The sequence below is a fragment of the Taeniopygia guttata genome, chromosome Z (assembly GCF_048771995.1).
Source record: "Taeniopygia guttata chromosome Z, bTaeGut7.mat, whole genome shotgun sequence".
Taxonomy (NCBI): Eukaryota; Metazoa; Chordata; class Aves; order Passeriformes; family Estrildidae; genus Taeniopygia; species Taeniopygia guttata.
This window is the reverse complement of record NC_133063.1, coordinates 54,841,893-54,867,869: the sequence shown is the minus strand read 5'-3', so window position 1 is coordinate 54,867,869 and position 25,977 is coordinate 54,841,893. Positions and strand designations below refer to the sequence as shown.

General features: G+C 41.8%; 2 protein-coding genes across 5 annotated transcripts; one reads left to right on the top strand and one right to left on the bottom strand.

Moving 5' to 3' along the window:
- Positions 1 to 250: 250 nt before the first annotated feature.
- GZMA (granzyme A) lies at positions 251 to 5,417 on the bottom strand. Of its 2 annotated transcripts, none has more exons than XM_041711338.2 (5): positions 5,302 to 5,417; positions 4,455 to 4,599; positions 2,651 to 2,801; positions 1,722 to 1,994; positions 251 to 940 (listed from the first exon to the last, which is right to left on the bottom strand). In XM_041711338.2, the coding sequence occupies exons 1-5, from the start codon at positions 5,360 to 5,362 to the stop codon at positions 782 to 784; spliced, it is 789 nt and encodes a 262-aa protein (XP_041567272.1). In that variant the 5' UTR covers positions 5,363 to 5,417; the 3' UTR covers positions 251 to 781. The 2 variants fall into 2 exon arrangements, with proteins under 2 accessions (XP_041567272.1, XP_041567273.1); XM_041711339.2 differs by having other exon boundaries at positions 2,651 to 2,789.
- LOC115491084 (zinc finger protein 541-like) lies at positions 3,199 to 21,322 on the top strand. Of its 3 annotated transcripts, XM_030258338.4 has the most exons (10): positions 3,199 to 3,420; positions 12,364 to 15,749; positions 16,954 to 17,003; positions 17,172 to 17,350; positions 17,749 to 17,852; positions 18,413 to 18,488; positions 18,797 to 18,885; positions 19,414 to 19,497; positions 20,330 to 20,493; positions 20,953 to 21,322. In XM_030258338.4, the coding sequence occupies exons 3-10, from the start codon at positions 16,972 to 16,974 to the stop codon at positions 21,047 to 21,049; spliced, it is 825 nt and encodes a 274-aa protein (XP_030114198.3). In that variant the 5' UTR covers positions 3,199 to 3,420; positions 12,364 to 15,749; positions 16,954 to 16,971; the 3' UTR covers positions 21,050 to 21,322. The 3 variants fall into 3 exon arrangements, with proteins under 3 accessions (XP_030114198.3, XP_072778458.1, XP_072778457.1); XM_072922357.1 differs by having other exon boundaries at positions 16,954 to 17,350; XM_072922356.1 differs by having other exon boundaries at positions 12,364 to 17,003.
- Positions 21,323 to 25,977: the final 4,655 nt, after the last annotated feature.

Below are 25,977 nucleotides of genomic sequence, written 5' to 3'. Positions count from 1 at the left end.
GCATAATAAAGTTAAGAGTGCTTCATATTATCAACTGTGCTGTATCATATTGATAGAGTCATTTCTCTGAAGCATGGGTTTTCAGAAGATTTTTTTAAACACAATGCTGCTTCTTTTGGTATGTTTTGCAAACATTTAACATGTATGGAACATTACCTAGATAGTAAACAGATCCTACAGATAGTACACAGGCTATCCACACTGCAAGAGACAGAGCTTTCCACATAAATTGACAGCTGAAAGCAGTAGATTTTTATTGCCATTGCTTTATTAAATGCAAAGTACATAAAGGGATAAAATCTAGAGGTTTCAAAGAAAAGACAGTTATAAAATTAATACTTATATCCCAAAGTCCCTACAACTTAATTTTCTGAAGTTAGCAATCCACTACACCTATAAAACCAAGAGCTTTGCTGCAGAGAAACAAAGTTTTTTAGATGTCTGTACCTAGCACACCACTAACATCAGAAGATGCAGAAGTCCTGGTACAAAAGAGTGCTATATAAACTCAACAAGGAGTGAGAACCCAAACAAGGATTAGATCTGTGATTTGAAATGCCAGTCCATGTAGAGCTCTGTGTGAACATTCACTACAGGGCTGCTGGAATCCTCAGTCCCAAATACCCACAATGACTCCATAGCTGATAGTATAAGCTCTAAATGCTGTTGTAGCAGAACTACATCAAGCTGCCAAAATTCAGTATGAGAATGCCTCTTTTACCAGACTAATGAAGCTGTTTTTAAAAGCCATTTCATTTACATGTGGCCCAAACCCAAACTATTAAGCCCCACCTATGGTTTTCCTTATCCACTCAAGGTGTCTCTTTGTGAGTCGAGCGTAGACACCGGGGCTACCAGCAAAGCCACATTTCTTCAGCTTCCCAAATGAAGTGATGCCTCTCATAATATTATTACATCTTAAAGGTCCACCAGAGTCCCCCTAGAAAAAATGGAAAATATAGTGAATCAAATCTACAAAAGCCAAAAATTTTTCCCTTAAATAAAATTTTCACTAGTTAGAATGGAGAAAATAAAAATGTAGCCAATGTTATTAATGATAATTTTTTCCTTTTTGGAAATTAAGACTTCTGACAGCAAAACAAATGAAAAAAAAAAAGGTGTCATAGAATTCAATCTAATCTTTCAAGTATGTGTCATGGGGTATGAATCTAGTTCAGTGCTAAGGAAGAATTAATCTCTTTGAAAATGAAGAAAAAAAGCTGAAAACTTTCCTCATGGAAAGTGTAAGTCTCCAGAAATTGATGCCTTTTAAAATGCAATATTTAAATATTTTAATATGTGGTAGTTTTTACACAGTTGTGTACTTGACTTGGGACCCAGTCAAAATGCTTTTTATCAGCAAAACATATTTCAAAGTTTTCTTACATCAAATAAGTTGTTCCACTGAGAACAGCTACTTGCGAATGGACCCATAAGCTGTTTTGTGGACATTTTAGTACTAAACTAATTTTATTGAAGATGAGGATAGCTATCTGTCATGCCTGGATACAGCTGCAATATCAAAAGGCTGTGAAGGCGAATTTACTCTTGAGTTTTGATTTTAAGGCTTAGAAGAACAAGCCTTGGTAAATTCACTGATCACTGATATTTGATAAAATTCTTCATTGATTTTAAGAGAGACAGATTGTAAATGTATAATGCTGGTACATTATACTTTATTGTTATTATACAATTTATGCAGTCACAGTAAATATACTTACATTACATGAATCCTTTCCTCCATTCTTAGCCCCTGCACATATCATGTTCTCTGTTATGACAGGTTTGCCATTGTAATGATTTTTATCATTGCATAATTCCCTCCTGATGACAGTGATATTGACTTCCATCAGGGCAGTAGGGAACTTGCCTCGATGATTACCAGTCAAACCCCATCCTGCTACTGCGCAAACTGTTCCTGGTTTGGGATCATCATCTGAGGGAGGCAGGGGAATTGGTTGCACAGCTTTATTAAGTTTTGCTCTTCCCTGAAGCTGTAGAAGATATGGAAAATAGGTATTATGGCACAGAGTCTAACTGAGGCCCTTACATATTAACCATTGGATCTTTCCCATTATGGTAATGCAACCCCTTTCTGAGATTCCACAATTCTTTGCGACAGTATTTATGTCATCAATGTAAGAATGAGGAAAATGAGTATTCTTTGTCTCATGAGAACCCACTTACCTTCTGCTGATCTATTAGGTCTAAAAAACATCTTATTTTACTTCTCTGTCTCTCACACCATTTAGAAGAGAAAATAACAGTAATTACTGGTGCTGGCAAAATTGAAGATCAGAAAAGTCAGACATTTTAAATTAGAACTCTTTTCCAGACAGAATGTTAGTGCTTTTAACCAAATGTTTTATCTGCATGGATTTTTATTGCTTTTTGGAAAAGCCAGAAACTGAAATATCTTGATCAAGCTCCAGAATTTGTATACTAGCCATGGCAACCATTACAGAAATTGTTGACTGCTTTAGTTACAACTGCATCTCCAATTCCCCAGGCTGCTGGATTAGCAGACCAGATTATATCACCCCAGAAAAAAAGCCACCAGAAACTCTCTTGGCTCATCTCCATAGACGAGAAGAAGAAAATGGTTCAGTGTAGTGTGTATATTCTATAAGTGATATATATAAGTCAATACCTGCAACAGCATAATGTCATGTTCCTTGGTACTGGGATCGTAGCATGGATAAGGAATGTCTTTTGCAATCTGAAAAACTTGCTGTTCTTCTTCTCTTTTTTTTGATGAATGAGCTCCAAGAATAACTTTGCTTTTTTTCCTGAGGAGAGGACTACATAGTTATTTGGATTCACTTTTATGTAACCCTAAATTTTTTTGCTGGTTAATGTGTTGCTATAATAACCAGCTGCTACAGTCTCTTTTCCTGTGCCTGAAAAGCAACAGTAATTTAGAAATATCTAAAAGATGACCCTCTTCATACAACAGCTAAAAAGAAAAATATGACTCAGTGAATCAAAATTCATACTATCTTATTTTCATTTTCCTAGGAACACAGAAAGGTTTCAGGTACTTGACTCTGGATCTATCCCTGTTGTTTTCTTTTGGGAACTGAATAACTGGTGGATGCATCAGATTTGCTGTGGGTACGTGTCTCACCAACTGTGCCCTCTGTAATTTGTGCTGAAAATTTAGGAAAATAGGCCGCAGCACTGTTAGTTCAGAGATATCCTGACTCTATTGAAATGTATCATTGCTTTACTCTAACAGATTTCAACACCATTTCCTGAATCTTTGTGAGACACAGCTCATTATTCTTCTCCAGGTTTTTCTGCAACTTCCCGTGCTTACAAGATCCTCAAGTGGTGGCAGAGCTGTGCTGGCTGTGGCTCTCTGACAGGGACCAGAGACCAGAGACCATTCCTCGGCCAAACAGGTCAAACAGACCACAGGTAACTAACTGACCCCCTAACTGACCACAGGTACAGCTGGTTTTGGGCAAACAATGCATTCAATAGTTGAATGGGAGAATACTCTAGGAGATGTGTATGTTGGCACTCATTCATGTCTTATGGTGGAAAATGCAACCCTAGGAAAGTGGTTGATCCTTTTCTTCATCTATTGAGAGCTGTCTGTTGACTGAGCCATCATTAAGTTAATAATTAATTGTATTTTCTGTTAAATGCAATCTCATTTGGAAACATTCTTCACCTTCTGTTAAGATGCAGCTTTTGGGCCTGGTGCTCTCTTTTAGGTCCCACAGATCTCCCTGTCTGAACAAGGACATTTCTCTGAAGTTAGCAGAGTCCAGTGGCTCACTGGTCTCGGTCAGGCTGTTGACAGAGCCTGAGTGAGGTCTGGCTCAGCAGCAGCAGCTTCTGTCCTCCCCACAAAAGCAAGTACGGGTGGATGTGTAATTCAAAACTCACTTCTTGCCTTCTGAAGGACTCAGTAGAGCCAAATATCCATTTGCATCTTGATTTGGGCAGGAGAAGAAAGAATGGCTAGCAAGCCAACATACCAAGTAAGGCAGAGATCTCTCAGTGTGTCCTGTCATCTGTTAGGAGGCTTTTTGTTCCTGTGTTAACCACATGCTGTCTCTTTCTGTGGTGAACTGAATATCTCTTACAGAATAAAATTACAATAATTTACTTTTGTTCTCAGAGCAGCAGTTTAGACTGGACACTCCTCTCATCTAGTGTACAGGTTGACTGAGAAAACGGGAATAAAACTTTCTCTCAAATCACTGCTTCAGTGTTGCTATTCTATGCTAATGTGCATTATCTCTTCAGAAACAATGGAGATCAGTACATTTTGTCATATTGTTTTTACTCACTATAACAAGCTTGCTGATGGCACCTACAAAGCACAGTAATCAGAACATGATTATGGTCATGATAAATTACCAGAGATACTAATACTCCTGCTTGAACAGGGGTATCAGAGACTCACTAAGGACAATCTCTGAATCAGAGTAAGAACTTACACCTTACAATGTGCAGCTGTTAACACCCAGTTTTCCTTAATTAAAGCTCCTCCACAAATAATTCCTTCAGATCCCTTGATTTGGGCCATGAATGGTCTTGAGTGTGGTTCTACTTCATATCCTCCAATAATATCCACACACAAACCTAAAAAAATAAGCCACAAGACACACAGCTGAGCTAACAAATACTGTAAGACATTCCAAGTCTCTTAGGAAACATGGCTGTTGTAATTAGAAAGCATACAGACACACAAGTATGAATATATGTCACAATGATGGTCTTCAGAGTAGAATTTTAAAACCGTTCAGCAGTATTACTTAATTACATTTCAATAATACTCAAATGAGATCAGTGGAATGAGCTTGGGCAAAAACCCCACACCAAAGTTTTGCTGCTTTTGCATAGATTTCTTTTCTTGAAGACTATTGATACGGTTAATTTCTTAGTTTTCTTTGTGAATAACAACCTCAGATCTCCCATATCATAAATATTGTGCATGGAAACTGGACTATGTAGTGTATACCACATTATGTGAATCTGTTTTCCAGAAAAAGAGAAAATCCAGCAGTTAAGGTATGTGTATGGCTCTGGAGAGAAAGATGAGAGAATCATTATGTTCCCTACTCAGAACTCCAAACAGCTTGGACTTTGAGCTTTACTTAAGACTATCCATTCAGAAATTATTTTGTTTGTGTGAAAGATCAAACACATGCAGATAGAGGAGAGGAACTAATTATAAGAATTCAAATAATAATTGTGACTAATTCATTTACATTATACATGTTAGCTTTACTAGAATTCTGTACATCAGGATTTACCTTCAAAAGTATTAAACTGCATACTTACCTCCATGAATTACAAGGAGAATGACAGCGGTGAAGGTGTACCAAGGGAGGAAAGCACTCATGATACCTGTCTGATGTTCCTTCTTATTCACTCTTTATTATATCTCTACCTACCAATCTATCGATATATATACATAAATGAAGAGGATGTGGGTTTTGTTTTTCCTCTTAAGGGGGTAACCACGACAAAGACAGAAACCCTCCACAATGATGTACCTTACAGCAGAAGTGTTACTGAGAATTTGCGTCATCTGCTGTGGTGTGAAGACAGGCTGTACCCCACTTTGTGTTCTGTCTGTAGCATTTGCAGAGAACTGATGTATAGGAGAGAAACACAGTGGGACTCAGCTCACATAAATTTAGGCTGATTCAACTGTACACATGAAGTTGTATAGTTTCATTCCAGACACCTCAGGTGGCTTCCAGGTCAGACATGCATTCCAGTCCATTCCCCTTTAATGAAATATCTTTTTTGCTCAGGAGACCCTCAGGGCCAAGGAATCTGATGTTTTCTCATTTCAGGATCGGATCCTATCTCATTAGGTTTGCATTCATAAAGCACTGAGTGTGGTTTCATGGGCTATTGCTAAAGGTATAATGATATTTAAAGTGTCTTAAAGTGTTTTAGGTCTGGTGCAGAAGGCTGTCAGTCTTCTGAAGATACTGTGCCAGATTTGCCAGCTCTGTGTCTGTATCTGTGTCTGGAAAACCCACAGTATCTCAAATGTGATTAAATACTGAGTTTTATGCAACTGAATTGAGTCCTGAAAAATCAGGGTGGTTGGGCACTGGAACAGGCTCCCAAAGGCAGTGGTCACAGCACCAGCCTGACAGAGCTCAAGACATGTTCAGACAATGCTCTTAAGAACATGATGTGATTCTTGAGGTGTCCTGTGCAGAGCCAGGAGTTTGACTTCAATGGCCCTTGTGGGGTTTCTTTCAGCTCAGGATACTCTATGATTCTCTTCTAAAGGTACACTTTCTCCCTTACAAATATAAACCCAAATAATAAAAATAACTTGCATCAATATTAAGTCATTTGGTGTATCAACTATTCTATAACCTATATATTCTATAACTAGTGAAATGTCACTGTCACACAGAATGGAAGGTTTATTGAAGTCTTGAGCCTCATAACAAGCAATCTGCAGAAAGGAGTCCACAATGAAGAGCTTGCAGAAATCTTCTGGGCTCTTTCTGTATCATATCTTGAGCTCTGTTGGCCTAGCACTATGTGAGTTTCACCTGTAGAAGACCCCGGGAGACCTTGCTCAAATTTGCTGTTGCTCTCCCTTCTGGGACAGAGAATAACTTGGTAATTTTTCTGAAGAAATGGGTATAGATCTAATTTTGTAGACTGTGAAGCTCTTTGTCACTGATGTGTCTTTGTTGAGACACAGGCATGCATGTGACAAGGTGGCAGCTCCATGCACTGCTAAAGCTTACCAAGCTTTAATTTTCTTAAATTTTTCTCATTGCTAGCACATCCCCTGTATTTATCATCACTTTGTAGCACTGATGTTCTTTTTCACACTGTTCTCCTGAACACAATATCACCACGTATCATAGGTACAATTCTTTCTTTTATCAGTCAAAATTTTTTGACAAAGTCTGATTTCTGATATTTTAATTAGCACTCTTACCATATTGTGTCAGGACTATGCAGACACATGATCAGGATGAACACTTGTAAGCATACTCAGACATCCTTAAAGTTGTAGTGCTAAAATGATTCATCCTTGGATGGTCCTATTTGAGGTGCAATGGCCAGTAAAAAGAGGCTTAGTATGTATCATCCTATGTTTGCCTGATCTGTTTTCAAGGAAAATCTCTTTGAAGGACATGGAATAAAACATTAGCAAATGTTCCTAGATGTTTTACAAGTAAATAGATGCAGGTAAATCTATGTCTGCTATCTAAAATCTAATCTTCTACGGTCTGTTTATAATTTTTTTTCAATTGCTAGTTGTATGTCTATTTACTTCTAAATCATACTTCTAAAGGTGTTTCTTCTGAGACTCCATAGGTACTAGCATATCCATGCTTCTTCAAAAATCCCCTCCAATTTTGAGAGATCCATTGGCATTGATAATTAGAATTAGAAATATGGAGTCTAAACTATTGTTCAGTATCAATTGATGACTTTCTGTGCAAGCTCCTGAACAACCTCTCTGACAATCTGCAAAATCCCCAACGGCATGGGTATTAAAGATCAGACTGATATGCACATAACCAGTACCAATCTTGTACCCAAGTGCTTTGTCAGAGAGTTTTCTTCCTCTTGTAATTTCCATCATTGAGACTGAAAATTTGACATAAAATTTTAGGATGAGCAATTAGTTGGCTGGGCTCCTTTGGTTATGGAAATAAGTTAATTTCTGGTGAAGTTTAGATTCTGTTTGCCTTATGCATTTAAAGGGAAACCCCAAAGCAAAGCTTCCTTCTCAAGAGCAATTAGTTGGCTGGGCTCCTTTGGTTATGGAAATAAGTTAATTTCTGGTGAAGTTTAGATTCTGTTTGCCTTATGCATTTAAAGGGAAACCCCAAAGCAAAGCTTCCTTCTCTAAAATTCTTTTATTAGCTCATCTGTTGCTTATCCACTTGTTCTTCAAGAGGAGTGAGGCATTGTAAGCAAAACACTCCATCCTTTCTCCCTACAGCGCTCACAAAGCAGAGCCACTCCCTCAGCAGAAGGTACTGCCTGAGTAAAAGAACAAGGTGTGTACGCAGTTCTATGTCCAACCTCTGCCTTTGGGGAGGTTTCCTATGAGCTTCAGGCAAATGGGTCAGTGGATCACTTTCAGATCTGTGCTGAGGTCTTCTATTCCTTATCTTATATTCTGTCATTTTGACCATTTTCCTTCCGCAGTGACTTTGTTCCTTCTTCCTTCATGCTGCTTTCTTTGGTGCCTGAGTTTGAGCATCAAATGTGGTTTTAGGACACTGGTTCAGGAGACCAATTTAAACTGTGACTCTAAACCCTCCAGGTTTGCTGGTGCTGAGTTCAGGCAGTCTTGGCTCAGCTGAAGGGCTGTTTTCTTGGGCTGAGAAAGGCAGGGAAGGACAGAAGTGCAGAGCTGACAGCTGCCAGGAGCACAGAAAGGCAGAGCTGCCATGCTATTCCTGTCTGCAGCTTGGGCTGTCCCACCCCCAGTCCCACTCCAGTGTGTCTGAATACATGTCTTAGTGGCTGGGAGACAGATTCCCAGGGACTTGCTGGGGAAAGAGCAGAATATATGCTGGGGCATACATATTTTTTTTTCTTCTCTGGTACCACTGCTTCATGGTACTTAGCTAGTTGTCATCACATGGTACTTAGCTAGCTGTCTTTTCTGCCTCAGCTATTCCCTCAGTGTCCCCGTTTCCATTTATTTGCTACGTGATATCAGTGGAAAATGTTGTAGCAAAGAAATACAAGTAGATGTAGTAAACTCAAGGAGTCCTCAAAGCCTTGCAGCAAATCACCATTCCTTCTATGATGTTGCTAGTACTTGGCAGAAAGAATCCATCATTAGATATTATGCTCTGGGAAAACAAACCTTCTGTTTGGCCAGAGCATGAATCTGTTTCCTATTCTGTCTCTTATGCTGCTTTTGAATCCAGCTATTTATTGGGAAGGCAAAGCCATAAAAGACAAACATAATTATGCCTTTAAGACTCTCTTTGAAGAGATTATCTGTGGATAGTCTCCAGTGGGTGAATAATTCTGGGATTAGATGGAGAATGGAGAATGATTTTGGAGGAACTGGAGCTGGCTGTTTTAAGAGCTGATGAATACTAATAGTAATCTTTTTTCTTTTAAAAAATCTTTGGAAGAGTCTTCTGAAACAGGAATTGTGCTGCACCATGTGCATGTTTCGAAACTGGGTTCTAACTAATAAGATTCTGTAACACAGAAATAAACATTTTTTATGTTACAATCTTATTCAACAATGAGATCGAGACTGAGACTGGCCATTCTGTAATTCTTGAATAAAAATGAGACCTAATTATATTGGGCAGATTTATTCATATTATTTCTAAAACTAATGGATATGGTAGCAAGTTTTGTAACTTCTTCACAAAAGGGCAGACTGGGTTTTTTTGTAGTGGTTTTCCAGCAAGGTTTGCAAGACATGCATGCAGACACAGAGGTCTACAATATAGAAATGTCTTTCTCACCAATCTATCTTTTTTGTGTGACCACAGATTAGATTTTGTTTTGCATTTGGCAGTTTCAGAGTCTGGGGTTTTCTGTATCTGAAAGCTGCACCTCCCAGAATTATTTTTAACAAAATATAAATTGCTTTGTTTTACATGTGAATGGCTGGTCTTGGCTTGTCTTTTATATCCTATATTCCTTAGCTTATAAAATAACAGGTGTTTGACATCTCTCGTTAATTTACATATGAATATTTTTCAGTCTTTCAACTGAAGATGTTACTTGGGCAGTGGAATTCTGTGGAGCAATTGCTGGCTACTGATGTACCTTGGTCCACAGGAGTGACTTTTGTACTTTATGTGCCCCAAGTTTACTCAATCTGGATCCATAGATTATGAACATCTTTTGAACTCTACATGTCCTAATTATTTCATCACACTGGTGTTCTCTGAAGCCTTTTCAGGTTGCCCTTACATTCATTCTCCCATTTTTTTTCACCACCAGCTTAAGGATGGCCAGTTTAATTCTTCTCAATTTTTTTTCTTTTTTTTTTTTTTCATTTGAAGCCCAAATGTGCATTGAATACCCTGAGACATCTAGGTGTTATTCAGGGATTAAGCTTTATTTGGGTTTTATTAGGAGTTTCAAGAATCAGAGGTTTTAAAGAAACTGGGAGAGAGAACCTAGAGAAATCAATCTTCAGTAAAATAACACAATATTAACGATGTAAAGGGAAATTTCAAGAGAGGGAGCTATTAGTAAAAACCTTCAAACACACTTCCTATAGGGGACATTTGAATACAAATGAGTGCATGGCAATTTACAGTGCTCCTGACAGCAAATAACAGCAGCCACAACACCTGAAAACTGTTCAGCTCTCTTCCTCTCTTTAACTGTGTTACCCTACTAACAAGATGCAAGTACTCACCTAAGAGTAAAAATATCAAAATTCCTAGCTCCTCTGGATGCCGCATAATATAATTGCACTTGAGGTTGCAAGGACATTCTTGGAGGACATGAAGTGCATCCTCATTCCTGGCATTATATGGCTGCTATCTACAAGAATTTAGGTGCTTTTTGTGGACGAACTCTTGTGGAAAAACAATGGGTTTTGACAGCAACATCTTGTGAGTAAGTATCTTAAAATGTGGCAATTTTAATTCTTCATTGAAGTGAGGCATGGTATGCAAGACTCTAAATGAAGAAAGGTGAGTATTGATTTTTTTGATAGGTTGTTAAAAGCTGCAATTCTCTCCCTGGGATGATCCTAGAACTTGCCATTGTTTTCAGTTGCTATAAACTACTAAAGTGCATTGCAGAGTTACCTTTGTTAGTGAGATCATGCCAAAGTTACTGTATAAGTACTGCACTGATAAAAGACCAAACTAATTCTTTATGCATGTGAGAAAGCAATGTCTTAGAGAAGGGAATATGTCCCAAGGATTTTCAACAAATCTTACGTGTGTTCTTGGAACTAAGCTTCAAAATACCCTGAGGGATGAATTTGAATTAGATGTGGACACTATTCCTCTCATTTTAAGTGACCCAGGCTCATAAACCCAGAATGTCACTCATGACTATGACAAGGAACCTTGTCCTTTTGACAAGTTAAATTTGAGCAGAAACACCTCTTCCCCAGGTGGGACGTTCTGCTGTAGAACAGCTGACTCAAGGTAAGGGGGACATCTGCTTTTCACATTAGGAAGTAAAATGCCCTATTTTTCTTAAAGCGATCCCTGAATTGTATTTCAGTTCTGCAGTTTTTCCTTCTTATTTTGACTACCTAAAAGGAAAACAGTTACAATAAGCCTGTGGAAACTTGGCCTCCTTAAACACAGTGTGGGCAGGTTGGCCAGACTTATTCTGTGAGTTAGCCTGAAACAGAGCTCTTTCTAAGTGAATTTGAATTTCACTATTTCATTATTTTTCAGCTGAGTCAGATTTGGTTGTAAGGGTAGAAATATTAATTCCTAGCATTCTCTGTTTAGCAAATTTACAAAACATAACCAAGTATTCCTTTTTGGAATTAAGGGACTTTTTAATGGGATCTGGAGTCTCTTATTCTTCAGTCAATATGTCAGAGATAGCCAGTCAGATATATTGATAAAAATTCAGATTTGCTAGCTGTTCAGTGGAAAGGGCACTGTCTGTCTCTGATCCTGTGGATAACATGCTCTGATAACAAAATGAAAAAAGACAATTGTTAATAATACATTTGTGGTGATACCTACAGAGCTTGGAATGTAGCAGAATTTATTGGTTGCTTAACTATTGATGTTTTTTAGCAGGAAGTGAATGCATAATTATTTGAATTTTAACATTCTCCTCCTTTTTTTTTTTTTAATATTCACTACTGGGATGTGATTAGGCACACACATCCTTCTTCCTTAATATGCTGAATCCTGTGTTTAGAAAATTAAGGACAAAATGTTTATTAATATTAAAGACACTCACTTTAGCAGAGCATTTACCTGTATGCATAATGCTCAGGATAAGCACTGAGTATTGATGTGTTTCTGACGTGCTACTTATGTCAGCAAAGTTTTAGGCCTTTGCAGGATTAGGTCATAAATCCAAAGGAGACCTTTGGATTTACTGATGAAAGGCACCAGTAGCAGCTGTCCTTGTGCAAACAACTCCCCTTATAAAGATGGGAGGCTCTTTCACAAAATTAATTCCAAACTCCTAAAATCTCTGGATATCAGTCCCACAATTATTTCACTGACTATATTTGCAGTAAAGAAACATTATTTTATAGAGGCAAAAAGAAGCTCATGTCAAAAATTGAAATTAATGATTTCCGGCTATGTTTTAATCACGTTGTTGTAAAATGAAATGTTATTGTGTTACGTGTCTTTTGATTATCCTCAGAGATGTTGCTCAGTTCCTGTAGTGACTTTCTCTTCCTATATTATCTATAAGTTACAGAATAGATGAATTGGAAAACAGTTGTTCTTGGAGTTCATCGGACATTCATTCCTGAAGAAGAACAGCGGATATTTGGGATTATGGAAACCCTTCCACATTGTCAGTTTGACCCGCCTCCCTTTGATAATGACATAATGCTCCTCAAGGTATTGTTTTAATTACTGCTATATTTTTATGAAAGGAATTTTGCTGATGATCATTTTGACTACTCTTTGATATTGAAGAGTACATTGTTTAGATAACAATATCACAGAACAGTCTATTTTTGGTTGTATTAATCTAGATGACTTAGAGGACCACTGGCTCTGTGAGCAGATACGATATTTCAAGCCCATTCTGCATGCTAAACCATTCACTGCAGCAATCTCTCCAAACCACAAAGCACATTCTTCAGTAATTTTTAAAAGACAATGCTGAAGGGGTGTATGCAATGGAGTCTGGCTCACATCTCTATCCCAGAATTAGATCTTGTGCTAGACTGAGTAAAAATGGAGATGAAACTTACTGTTAATTTTCTAGTGTGAGCCAGTAAAGTGAAAGTGTGGATAATACAGGATATACAGACTCAGCTCTAGGAGCACAGAGTGGTCACAAAGTGGAAGAGACTCAGGACACTGCAGAATGAAGCATGGAAATTGTCCTTTGAAACATTATCATCTGATGCCAAAGTGGGAAGAGCGGTAAGAATTGATAGGGAAGTGCCCCTGCCCGTGGCTGGGGAGGCTGGGACTAGCTGGTCCCTTCCAACTGTAACATTCTATGATTCTATTTTTCTGTGACTGAAACCTGGTTTTTAGTATTTAGATGGCATCACTGGTTTGACATGGCAATGACACGGGGAGGAAGGTAACCATGTGTGTCTCCCTGCTAGCTAGAACACCTACAGGCATCTGTGGCTCAAGCACCTGATCACAGTTCATCTCGGAGGATCTCCTTCCCCCAGATGTTAATGAGCATTCTACTTCTGCTTCACTGTCAGTGTAGACTAGGCTCATCTCCCTGCCTTCTCCTGTGGCCACTTGTCAGGAGCACCCGAGTATCTGTGAACACAAAACCAAAATGGATCACTGGGAAGTAATATTTCTAGAGCTGAAAACCACAAGTCCAGAATGTGATGAAAATCACACGTTCCAGAATGATACAGATATCTCAAAATCCTTTGTATTTGACACAGAACCATGGACAGTACTAGTGCCAGAGCCTACCTCCCATCTCTACACTTCTGTGGTAATGGAGTATTAAATGGCTTGGAATAAGCTTTCCATCTTTGGAAACTCCCAGCAGCACAACTGCAATGATTTTTCAAAATAAATTTCTGATTTATGCATTTCATAATTAATGTCTAAGAGATTACAAGTAGGTGTAATGTAATTGCATTTGTATTCAAGGTGGCACAGGTGTTTTTAAAGCAAGGAATCACAGAAAGGTAAGCAAAAAAGCCTTTATTTAGAAAAACCACTATATAATAATACAGTAGGAACTTATATACCTTAGATACTTTCAAAGGCATGCATTAGATTGAATATATAAACAATAGATTTAATAGCTAAACAACAGTATATAAACAATAGATTTTGTATATAAAGAATCAGAGACTTCACGCTTATGAATGATTAATATATTTTTTGGTAAAAAGCAAGAAAGTGTCCTATGAATACATTCTTACAACACCTTTATTTCAATAAATAAACAAGTCTCTCTGCAACCACAAATAAAATCAAGATAGGAACAATTAGAATAGAAGCAATATCAATAAATGAAAAATTAGATATTAGTTTAATCATTCTAAATGACTCTTGTACTAAAAAGTAATAGTTATGCGTATTTCATGAACTATTAATTACGAAGTCCAGAGAAGAGGCATGAAGATGATAAGAGGGATGGAGCACTTCTGCAGTGAAGAAAATGGAGAGAATTGGAATTGTTCATCCTGGAGAAGAGAAGGCTTTGGGGTCAGCTAATTGGTGCCTTCCAGTACCTGAAGGAAGCCTATAAGAAAGATGGGGAGATCTGGATAGTCTATGTTCAGTCAGAAGGAAAAAGAGAAAGATTTCTGCCGGGCTAAGCCTGGGAAAATATTTCTCTTTTTCCCTCTGACTGAACTGAGAATATCCACAGGGAGGGACGGGTTACAAGAAAGATGGGAAGGTGTTCAGGCTGAGGGAAATTCTTCTTCAATTCTGAAGAGCGTTTTGTGAACAGGAAACGGAAGAATGCTCTCTCAAACTGAGAGAGCAATGTGACCAGTGAAGAGTGAGCTTGGTGTTTCACACGTTTGCTGGAATATGTGACCAGTGGAGATTGGTATTTCACTCGTTTGCAGCAAATGAGTGAATATCTGACTCGTTGTTGGTGTGTGTGTAACACGCAGGGTGGGAAGGAAGCAAGATTTGCTCTTGCTTAACATGAGGCAGGAAAGCAGTAAAACTGGCTGGGTTTTGTCATATGTGGGGCCTAAGTATTAAAACAAACGTGAAGGCCATTGTCTTGCGGAAAAGCAATTCTGTTTGTGTTAGTGTTTTAGAGGAATCCCAGAGTCTGGAGACGAACACCTAACTTCTTCAAGGGAGCTGGAAGACAGGCCTAGAAATTCTTCATTAATGTTTGCTACAGAAAAATGCTGGTGGCTTGTCTTTGTGTGTGTGTCCCCATGAGTTCCCCTGGAAATATCCTGTTTCTCCAAGTTTCAAGGAAGGAGTGTTGAAGGAAGAGAGGGAAAACACCAAGTGATATTCTTGGGCACCAGGCAATTGAGAAAGGAGGTCAGGGCTTTGGAGTTGGTTCTCCACTGAGTTGGTTCAGAGAAGTTCTTCTCTTCTCTGACCTTGTAAGCTCTTGCTCCTGTCAGAGCCGGAGGAGAGCCTTCTGGTTCAGATGCAGTAGCAGTCCTTCTGGTTCTCCAGTGCAGGCAGCGTGGCTTGAGAGAGCCGGGCTCCTGCGCATGTTCCGCTGGAGGCACCTCGCAGAGAAGCACGGAGAAGACCCAGAGCTGTCCCTGCACTGCTTTTCCCTGCGCAGAGGACTGATGAGAAATGCCCCAGTGGGAAGGTCCTCAGAGCAAACTTGCAGCAGAAGGAGTAACAGAGGCAAAGGTGGCCCTTTGCTGTTTCTGCCCCCCCCCCTCCCGGCCCCCCCCGGTCCCCTGGGGTTCTGCATGGAATGTTGGGCTGTGCCCGTAGCAACTGTCGTTGTCTCCTGCTCCTGCGGCCGTTGGTGGAACACTGGTGGAGCAGTGGTGGAGCAGCAGCTGCAGGATCTGCTCCTGGGCTGTCCCTGACCAGCCGCCTTCTGCTCTCAGCGTCAGATCTGGCCTCTGGATCTGCATCCTCATCTCCTTGTCTGCTGCCAGGCATCCCCAGGGCACTTTGGGACTGTCAAAGGTAAGAAAATCCCCATTTGCCCTCAAACCACTAAGAGAATGGCAGGAGGATCCAGTTGGCTGTCCCACCAACCACGACAGACATAGTCTGTGCTACTTTCCCCAGACACGGTTACACATGAAAGTGTTATTCCAACTTCTGTAGGAATAATGTTGCCTCCAGTGGAAATACAGACCTTTCCATAGAGGATGTAGAGAGCTGTCACCATGCACTTGCAGATTCGCATCCACTAGTGACCTGATGAAAAGTTCTTGGTGCCCATTTAAATGCTAAACCTATGTTGTGCTCGCCCCAAAATATTACTGAGGAGGTCAGGGGTTCTGTGGCAACAAATCCTGTTGCGCCCTGACTCTGCTCACGCCTCCTCCAAAGCTTTAAAACCCAGAAGGATGGGACCTCTCCTCTGTGATCCCTGTCATTCAGGGCATGGAAGCAGCTTGCCAGGCTTGCCCTTCAATCCTGGCGTTCACCTGCAAAAATGATCTGGTTTCAGCGAGTCTTATATACTTACATACTTGCATCATATAAAGAAACAGTATCATTTAATATCTTTATAAGTCTTTTTCTCCCCACTTGCATTGGATCTCTTTTCTGTGGAGATATTGGTGTAGGTTTGTCCATGTTTTCCAATGCCTGTAGGCGCCTCCCGGTCAGAGGCAGCCATGGAATGCCATCTGGAGTGGTCCTTCTCAAGAACACAATCACAGTATCACAGCATTTTCTGGGTTGGAAGGGACTCACAAAGATCATTAAGCCCAGCTCCTGGGCCTGCCCAGGATGGCCTCGAGTGCCACACCCTGTGCCCAAGAGCAGTGCCCAGGCACTTTTTGAGTTCTCTCCATCTTGTTGGGCACTGGGACAGCTTCCCTGGGGAGGCTGTTCCAGTGCCCAACCTCCTCTGGCTGAGGAACCTTTTCCTTATTTCCACTGGCACATCTTCCATGCCATTCTCTTGGGTCTTCTCACTGGTCCCTGGACTGAAGGGAGTAGTGCATGGCCTTCTGCTTCCCCTCTTGGGGAAGCTGCAGACTGCTAGAAGGTCCTGCCTTGTAAATTCCAAGTGAAAAAGGCAGCAATTACACCCAGCTGAGGGGAGCTGGGACAGCGGAGCTTGTGGTTTGCAATGATGAGGATGAGAAGGAGGGCTACTGACACATCTTGGCAGAATGATTTTTATCTGGAGCATTGTTTTGATCTCTTTCAGGTGGAAAGGAGAGGCACAATGGAAAGGAAAGCAAGAGCCAACATTAAGCCGTGAGTTTTGGCAAAGGGGGTTAAAGGACAGCAAACTTGAGGAATGGCGAGGAGGAGAACTGCTATTTCAGAGTCAGGCTGGGATTGGTTGAAGCCTGTGGGTCCACTGGAGGTGTCTCTTGACCATTTGCCTTTCTTACTCTTCTTGCCACCTCCTTCTTCCTTAAGGCACATCAATGTTGGCAGTGACTTTCAGGCTGAGCTCCCTGAGCTGCAGACCAGACCGCCAAGTGAAGATGAAGAGCGTGCAACCCTGGTCTGGAAGCCCTGGGAGGAAGATGACTCTGACATGGAGAAATCGGACAGAGATAGCTGTCAAGATTTTTTTCCACCCCTGAGATACTCGGGTGTGTAAAATCTCCTTTTTGGGTGAAAAGTCTGTTTTTTACAGGCTCTGCTTCTCTCCTTGTCTTGCCCATCTTCCCTCATGTGAGGGCTAGAGGCAAGGAGGATGCTTTTGCAGCAGAGCAGGAAGAAGAGCAGCCGTCCTGCTCTCCAAATTGGTCAGAGGCATTTGCCACTGGAAGGGGGGAGATTGGCCCCCACTTCTTATTACAAAAGCTGCTTTGAAGGGAGGGCCAGCACTGTGTGGACCCTTAGTTCACCTACCCCTTTCTTTGCTCTCCTTTTCATGCTCTCCAACCTGTTGCCTTGAGCTCTTGTGCTTTCCTTCTGCCTCGTATGGCAACCTTTCCCCTTCCTCGGCTCAAGCCTGACTTTCAGTGGGCTTTTGTATTGCTTGCAGTAAGAGAACTGTTGGACATGGCCAGCTCCCGTGGCATGCCCGGGGCAGCAGCTAAGCTGGAGCTCGCCCTGCACTGCCTGCACCAGGCACGCGGCAGCATTTCGGTAAGAAGTGGCTGTTTGGCTGCAGAGAAGAGTGGACAGGGAATTAATAAGGCCCGGGCACTGGGACAGCCTTTCCTGGCTGCTTTTGAAGCAGGGAGTTGACAAGAAGCAGAGCACTTTTGCTGCCTGCTGTGTCTCCTCCAGCTGCGTCAGGGGTGAGCCCAAAGGGCTCGAGCAGGGAGAATGTCTCTCCTGGAGGCACTGACAGAGGGTCCTGCAGCCTGCTCCCTTGCAAATCTCCTGGAGATCAGTGTTCTCTAAGACATTTTGAGGTGCATAGAGGGGAAATTCCCAGAAGCCTCAGTGAGCTGAGGCAATTCTGAGTGCAGGAGGATCAAAATCATTGAGTTGGTCAGCAAAATGCCACTCCTGGGGACCAGGATCAAAGGGATAGGCAGCAAAAATGAGGGACTAGGAACAAACCACAATGTTTAACCCATATGAGATGCAGTGGCTGGAATCTCTGAAGAGGCAAAGAAGCCGAAAGGCAGCATTTCTCTTTTCTGGCTCCTTTTTTATGTTGTGGGGCAGCTAGAGCCTTTTTCCCATTGATCTTGCAGGAGGCTCTGGAGATGTTGTTCTCAGGGGGGCTACTAGTGCCTCAAGGCCATCCCTTGGCTGAATATCATTACGCAGGTAATCAAAGCAAAGCTTGTTTGTTCACTGACAGATGCTGCCGTCCCCTTAATTGCCCTGTCAAGCATTTCTGCTTAAACGAGTAACGCCAGCATAAGGGGGGCAGGGAAAGCACCACCATCTACTCCTTCAGCTTGTTGTCCATGTTTTTTTCCCTGGGGAATGCCTGCTCTTGTCTTCATTACCTTCTGAGAGGGCAGACATGTACACAGGTGATTGATGGATGGCGCTGATTTTGTTTTGGCAGCCAATGGGATCTACTTCAAGTGGAGAGAGGGATCAATTTACCTGCTGCTTTTTATTGCCAGGCTCTGATAGATGGACACCTGAGGAGAAGGAGTCCTTCCGAAAGGCTTTCCACACCTATGGCAAGGATTTTCATCTCATCCAGAAGCAGGTAAAGCCACAGGACATTCTTTAATCCAGCAGATGATCAGAAGGAAATGCTCCTTATTTCTGATACCAAATGCTGGAATTCAGTCTCTCTCTTCTCAAGTACCCAAAATGTTAAAGTAGGAATGAAATGGGACATCGAAGGCCTATGTGAAAATTATGATCCTGCCTCTCCAGCCCTTTTCTCCAAACTGTTTTGGAAGATGAAGGTTTTCTTCTGTCAGACTTGTCTCATAGGTTTGCCGGTGCTTCCACAACACACAATGCTGGGATAACTGGAGTGAACAGGGGAAAGAAGAACTATGCTAGATGGATTTGGCTTTGATCTGCACATTGTATCTCTTACCATGTAGCATAATACAGGGTTTACTACAGTGCATAGTGCCTCTCTTACTCCATATTCATCTCATTTTACACCTTACTCGATTTACTCCATGATTTTACTTCCTGGTTTATTCCACACTCTACTTTTTCTCCAGTGCACCCTACAGGATGGCCATATTTAGATTCCTTCTTTTTCTCTTCACAACAGATTCAGAGTAAGACCGTGGCACAGTGTGTGGAGTACTACTACTCCTTGAAAAAAGAGCATAAACTAGTCAGCATTCGTGCTCAGGTGAGTGGGAAGGAGATCCAGACATACCAGGAAGGTCAAGAAAATGGAAGGAGGGGAAAAAACCTGCTGGCGAGCCATGCGAGATGCCCTTTTGCCAGGATCACATTGTCCCATGCACTGGGAAAGGCACAGCAGATGCTGCCCAAGGCTTCATGGTGCTGCTGCCCTGAAATCCTGGAGCATAACTTTGACCCAACAAAGCAGCACTATCAACAAACTGGGCTTTGACTCTCTATAGATTGGTTTCTCAAAGGCTGGCACCCTCGCTGATTCCAATCAGATCCTTCATTCCCCGTTGCTTGCTAACATCTGTAATCTGGGCTGCATTCATGGAGATGCTGGAGATTTTCAGGGATTTTTTGGTGGCATCCCAGCATTCTCCCAAAGAAGGAGCTGCCGATGATGTGGCTCAATTAAACTTTCCTTACTGGCAAGCAGCAATTTGGTTCAGAGAGAGAGAGAGAGAGAGAGAGAGAAATAGAAAGAGGAAAATAATTTTGGGTAGTAGAAAATGGGTAACCATGTGTCTTCACTAATTTGCCTGAATTTAATTTGACCCATTCCCTAGACATTTGTGGAGGAAAAATAGAGCTAAAAAGATGTTAGGCAGTGCGGTATAAATCAGAATTGTAGAACTATTGATACCCACGTATTTATGCAACCTCTTTGGGCTGTAGAAAGGAGGAGTATTTTCCTGAAAGTGCTGCGTCGTTTTCTCAGCTCTTTGGGGTTTGGAGGAATTTTCTGAGACTGATAGATTTTTGTGCTGGATGTTCTGATTTCCAGCTTTCTGAGAGGATGGAGACATTGATAACGATTTTTTGATTTGCAGACTGTGGCCGAAGCAAAGAGGAGCAAAAGCCCTCCCAGAAAGGAGAACGGGGAGCCAGGGAAGAGAAGCCGCAAGAGGGCTCGCAGCGCCGAGTGTCCCTGGTGCCAGCCGCAGCAGCCACGCCATTCAGCAAGAGGCCCCTTTCCCTGCGGGCTGTGCAAACGGTGCGCAAGTTCCTCCTCTTCCTGCTCAAAGCTTGCCCTTTGGACTAAAACAGGCTGACTCTTTTCAGAGGGACCCCTGGGGAAGCTGGGGGCATTGGGGGATCGCCCCTTGCAGCCCTAGTCAAGGTTACAACCCACTTTAAACCCAAACAGCTTAGTCAAAACCCAACATTCAGAATGAAACCTTGCCGTGCCCCAACAAGACACAATTCATACAAGTGGGAGTAGGTACATCAAAGCTTGGTTTGATGGGGCTGATCAAATTAAAAATAGGGTAAAGCATAAGGAGGAAGACATTTGAAAGTACTGAAACAAGAAAGATCAGACTCATGATACTGATCAATTTACAAATGTGTCACAGCCTGAAAAGAGAGAAATTCATACGAAAATGGAGATCTCAGCATTTGGTTAATGGTGTGTCTTAAATTGACAATGGATGGTTTTTCTCCTGTCTTCCAGGGTGTTTGAAACCATGAAGGAAAGGAACAAACACAGGAGAAGGCATCGCCCACGGAAGGAAGCAGGGCCTCTCCCCAAGAAGAAAAAAGCAAATTAGGCCTGCAGCTGTCCAGGGCTAGCAAGAGTTAGCTGTCAAGAGAACTAGATAGAAATAAGATTGTTTGTTAAGTTTTTAGGGTTGTTTATTCTTCTACTTAGTTTACTAGATTGTAATATCTCCATTTATTCGTTAAGATTCATGAGTATTATTAAAGATGTATTAGTATTATTAGATTTATCAATAAATGTAAGAGGTTTGGTGTTCACTATTTTTTGTCACTTTGTTGAGACACAATCTGTCTTTATCATTAAACCAAAGTTTGCTCCATGTTGTCTTTTTGTCTGTATGAAATCATTCAAGCAATGTTTGTTCCTGTTTGTTAATGATTAAAGAAAAACCAGCTGCCTCTATTCCTAGGGAAGTAGAAGCTGCAGTAATTCCTTCAGGATGGGAAACAGATATACCTGGGAAATCTAAATTAGCACAACCAATACATGTTGAATTAAAGGAAGAGGCAAAAGCAGTAAAAGCTAAACAGTATCTTATAAAACCAGAAGCACGGCAGGCAATAGTAAAAATTATTGATAAATTCTTGAGATACCAAATTTTAGAAGAATGTGAACCAGAATATAATACACCTATATTTCCAGTGAGGAAACCCAATGGTGAATATGGACTAGTGCAGGATTTGAGAGCAATAAATGAAATAACTAAGGACATTTATCCAGTGGTTGCCAATCCCTACACATTGTTAACATCCGTGAAAGAGACATATAAATGGTTTACAGTAATTGATCAAAAAGATGCCTTTTTCTGCATACCTCTTGACAAAGAAAGTAGGAACCTGTTTGCCTTTGAGTGGGAAAATCTAGGAAACGGAAAAAAGATGCATGTCACCTGGACACGTCTCCTACAAGGATTCAAGAACAGTCCCACCCTATTCAGAAACCAACTGGCAAAGGAGCTGGAGACCTGGACGGTGAGGGGTCAAGTACAGAGAGAACAATACCTGCTGCTACAGTATGTTGGTGATATACTGATAGCCACAGAGGAGAAAGCAACCTGCATATCGGTAACAATCGAGATTTTAAATTCACTGGGAATGGCAGGATATAAGGTATCTAAAGAAAAAGCACAAATTGCCCAACAGACTGTGATTTATCTGGGATGTGAAATCTCACAAGGGCAGCAAAAACTGGGTACGAACCGTATTTGTTGGAGAATGGTTGCAGGAGAGGGGTCATGGATCAATGGAGCAGTTATTCATTGATACCTGTGTCTAAGACCCCAGAATCAGAATCAGGCTGTGTCTGGCCTGGGAAGAGAGCTTGGGAAATAGGCTCTGTGTCTAGGCCTGGGAAACTGTACAAGGTCTGTCTAGGCCTGGGAAACAGTACAAGGTCAGAATGGGATAATGAGGATGAGCATATCCTTGGAGATATGCTTGTGCAAGAATAGGCTGTATGACCAGATGTGCCCAGAGAAGATGGGATGTACCATGACGACGTGACTAGGGATGAGAAACTTGGCTTAAGAAACCTGGCTATAGTTGTAAATGCCCGTAGGCTAAACAGAGCAAAGACCTTTGTAAATTGACCAATGAGAGCTGTTGCTGACTTTGCTTGTAGCAAACCCTATAGAAACTGACAGGATTTTTGAATAAATGAAGCTTGCTTATCAATCATACTGTTTGTGCTTGTCTTCCCTCTGCCTGCGGCTTCACCTATTCAAGCTATTTGTGCCATTCCAGAGCCCCAGAATCTACATGAGCTGCGAGTCTTCCTCGGGATGACAGGGTGGTGCCGCCTGTGGATCATGGACTATGGACTAATTGCAACACCCCTGTCTGAGGCCCAGAAGACGCAGCCATTTACCTGGGGCAAACCACAGAAGGAGGCCTTCCTCAAAGTAAAGGAGGCCTTGATCACTGCTCCTGCATTGGGGTTACCTGATTTGTCCAAAGAGTTTCAGCTGTTTGTACATGAAAGGCTGTGTCTGGCACTGGGAGTCCTAACCCAACGTTTGGGAAGCTGGAAAAGGCCAGTGGGCTACTTTTCCAAAAAACTTGACAGCGTCAGTTCCGGATGACCTTCATGTCTGTGGGCAGTTGCAGCCACTGTGATCCTGATTCAAGAAGCCAGGAAGCTCCCCATGGGAAGGCACATAGATGTCTATGTACCACATATGGTAACTACTGTGTTGGAGCAGAAGAGGGGCCACTGGCTCTCCCCGAGTCGAATGATGATAAAATTCCATGTAATCTTTACAGAGCAAGCGGATGTAGCATTAAAAACAACTAACCTTTTGAACCCAGCCTTGTTCCTAGGTGCGACATCTGAAGAAAGCCCATTGGAACACAATTGCGTGGAAGTAATAGAACACGCCTGTGTGGCCAGAGCAGACCTGAAAGATGCACCCCTAGAACAGCCAGACTGGGAGTTGTTCACAGATGGAAGCAGTTTCATGGAGAATGGAATCAGACACGCTGGATATGCGGTAACAGCAATCAGTACAGTGATAGAGGCAAAAGCATTGCCACCCAATAGATTCGCCCAGAAGGCAGAACTGGTTGCTTTAACCAGAGCACTAGAATTAAGTGAAGGGAAAAAGGTGAACATATGGACCAATTCAAAATATGCATTTGGAGTAGTGCATGTGCATGGGGCCCTATGGAAAGAAGGGGGCCTGCTTTCGTCTTAAGGGATGCACATTAAACATCAAGGTGCAGTTCTGCAGCTGATAAGAGCAGTACAAAAACCTGAACAAGTGGCAATTATGCACTGTAAGGCACATCAATCAGGAGACTCCAAAATTTATGAGGGAAATTGAAAGGCAGACTGGACAGCTTGACAGGCTGCTTGAAAGGTGCAAACAGCAATGGCATTGGGATGTTTAAAATGTAATGTATCTCAATTCAATTTACCTCCACAACAAAAATATTCAGCAGAAGGTGAGAAATTGGGACATTTGCTGAATGCACAGAAGAATCCAGAAGTGTGGTATGTAACTGCACATGGACAGATAGTGGTACTCCCCCTTTGGTAATGAGAGAGGTTCTACAAATTCAACATAATGAATGTCATTGGGGTGCAGAGGTGTTGGTAAAGTTTCTAAAATGTTATTTGGTCTCAGTACAAATGTTAACAACGGCAAAATCAATAATGTCAAAGTGTGAGATTTGCTTGAAAAACTACCCAGTGGCTAGACAACAGACACAACAACTAGGAAGGGTTTGGGTAAGGATAGAACCAGGAGATTATAAAACCAGGTAGATTTTGTAGAATTACCAAGAACTCGAGGATAGAAATACTTGTTAGTAGGGGTTGATACATTTTCTGGATGGCCAGAAGCCCTTCCCTCTTGCACGAACGAAGCAAAAGAAACAGTTAAGTGGTTACTACAAGAAATCATTCCCAGATCCGGGGTGCCTCTAGGGACATCATCAGAGAGAGGGCCCCATTTCATAGCCACGGTGGTAAAAGAAGTTAGTAGGTTACTGGGAATAACTTGGGACCTCCACACACCATGGCGACCCCAGTCAAGTGGACAGGTGGAGAGGATGAATCAGACACTAAAAAGGCGGATAAATAAAATATGTCTGTTGCCTTTATAAGGGGCGACCAGGGACCTGGTTCAGGTAAGGCAGCACGGCGGCCTGGTCTCGCCCAAGCCACTCGGGCTAATCAACACACGCAGATACCAATATGGCAGACGGTCGAAAAGCGTTTATTATCCTATCTCGTGGGTTTAAATAGTCTTGGGGGTTTTTGCTACATCAGAGGGGGGTTGGGGGGTCTCAGGGATTAGTAAGGAGTGGAAATTTACCAGGGCAGGTGTGGCTACACGCTTCTGGGGCTTCTGGGGTTAATAGATAACGTGGGGAAGAGAGAAGGGGAGGGGTCTATCTTTCCGTGACATCCCGTGGTCTTCCGCTCCGCCTGTCCCTTACCTACCACATATGTCAAGAAGCCAAACTGCAGTGGCCACAAGCTTTACCAATAGCATTGCTGAGAATCCGGATAAAGCCTAGGAGTGGGATGTCAGTCCGTTCTTATGAGATATTGTACCATGCGAATCTCCTGGACCCAATCCAAATGCACACGTCACAGGAAAACAGGAATATATAACTATATTCTGTCTCTTGGGAAAACTTTAGCACGACTTTGGAGCGCCCTCATGTGGAATAGGCCGCTGACTCTCAAGAATCCAGTTCATGACATACATCCAGGAGACGAGGTGTACATTGAGAACTGGAACGAAGAACCATTGACAGTAAAGTAGACTGGACCCCATCAGCTATTACTGACCACCTTTACAGCAGTCAAGGTAGCTGGAGTGGACTCCTGGATAGACTACACTTGAGTGAAGAAAGCCCACCCCGGGCTGCGGACTGTGTAAACTGTGGGACCAACAAAGCTGCAGATAAGATGTGTTTAATTGTTTCAGGAATGTTACCAGTAATTGTACCAATGCTCATGTCATGGTCTTTGGGATGTGGAATGCAAAAAGATCAATGAAGCACTCTTCATTCTAGAATGAAGAGAGAGGTGCAGGCAGAAACACAGGTGATAAAGGTTTCCAGTGCTATTCGGGCTGAGTTTGCTAATGATTGGATTAGCAAAAGATTTTGCCAAAATGCAGAACACTAGCAGAATAACTGCCTGTCTGCCAATACCAAAGGCAGCGGGAGACCCAATAAATTGGGGAATCATAATGAAAAAACTGCCTGAAATACAAAAGAACGAAACAATTACATGCAAACAGGTACCAGAATCGAGACGGGTAATCAAGGTAACCGGGAAAGTCATAGGACAATGGCTGCATCCTCTGAGTCAACGAAATTGTTTTCAAAATAATGGCACAATGGGATATCCAATAGAATGGGAGGGGGGCATCCGAGATCACTGGCAATGCTACTTTCCACATTATAAAAAGGTTATAGAAAATGTGTCAGAAACCACTCTGGTGTGGAAGTGCGAGGCAAA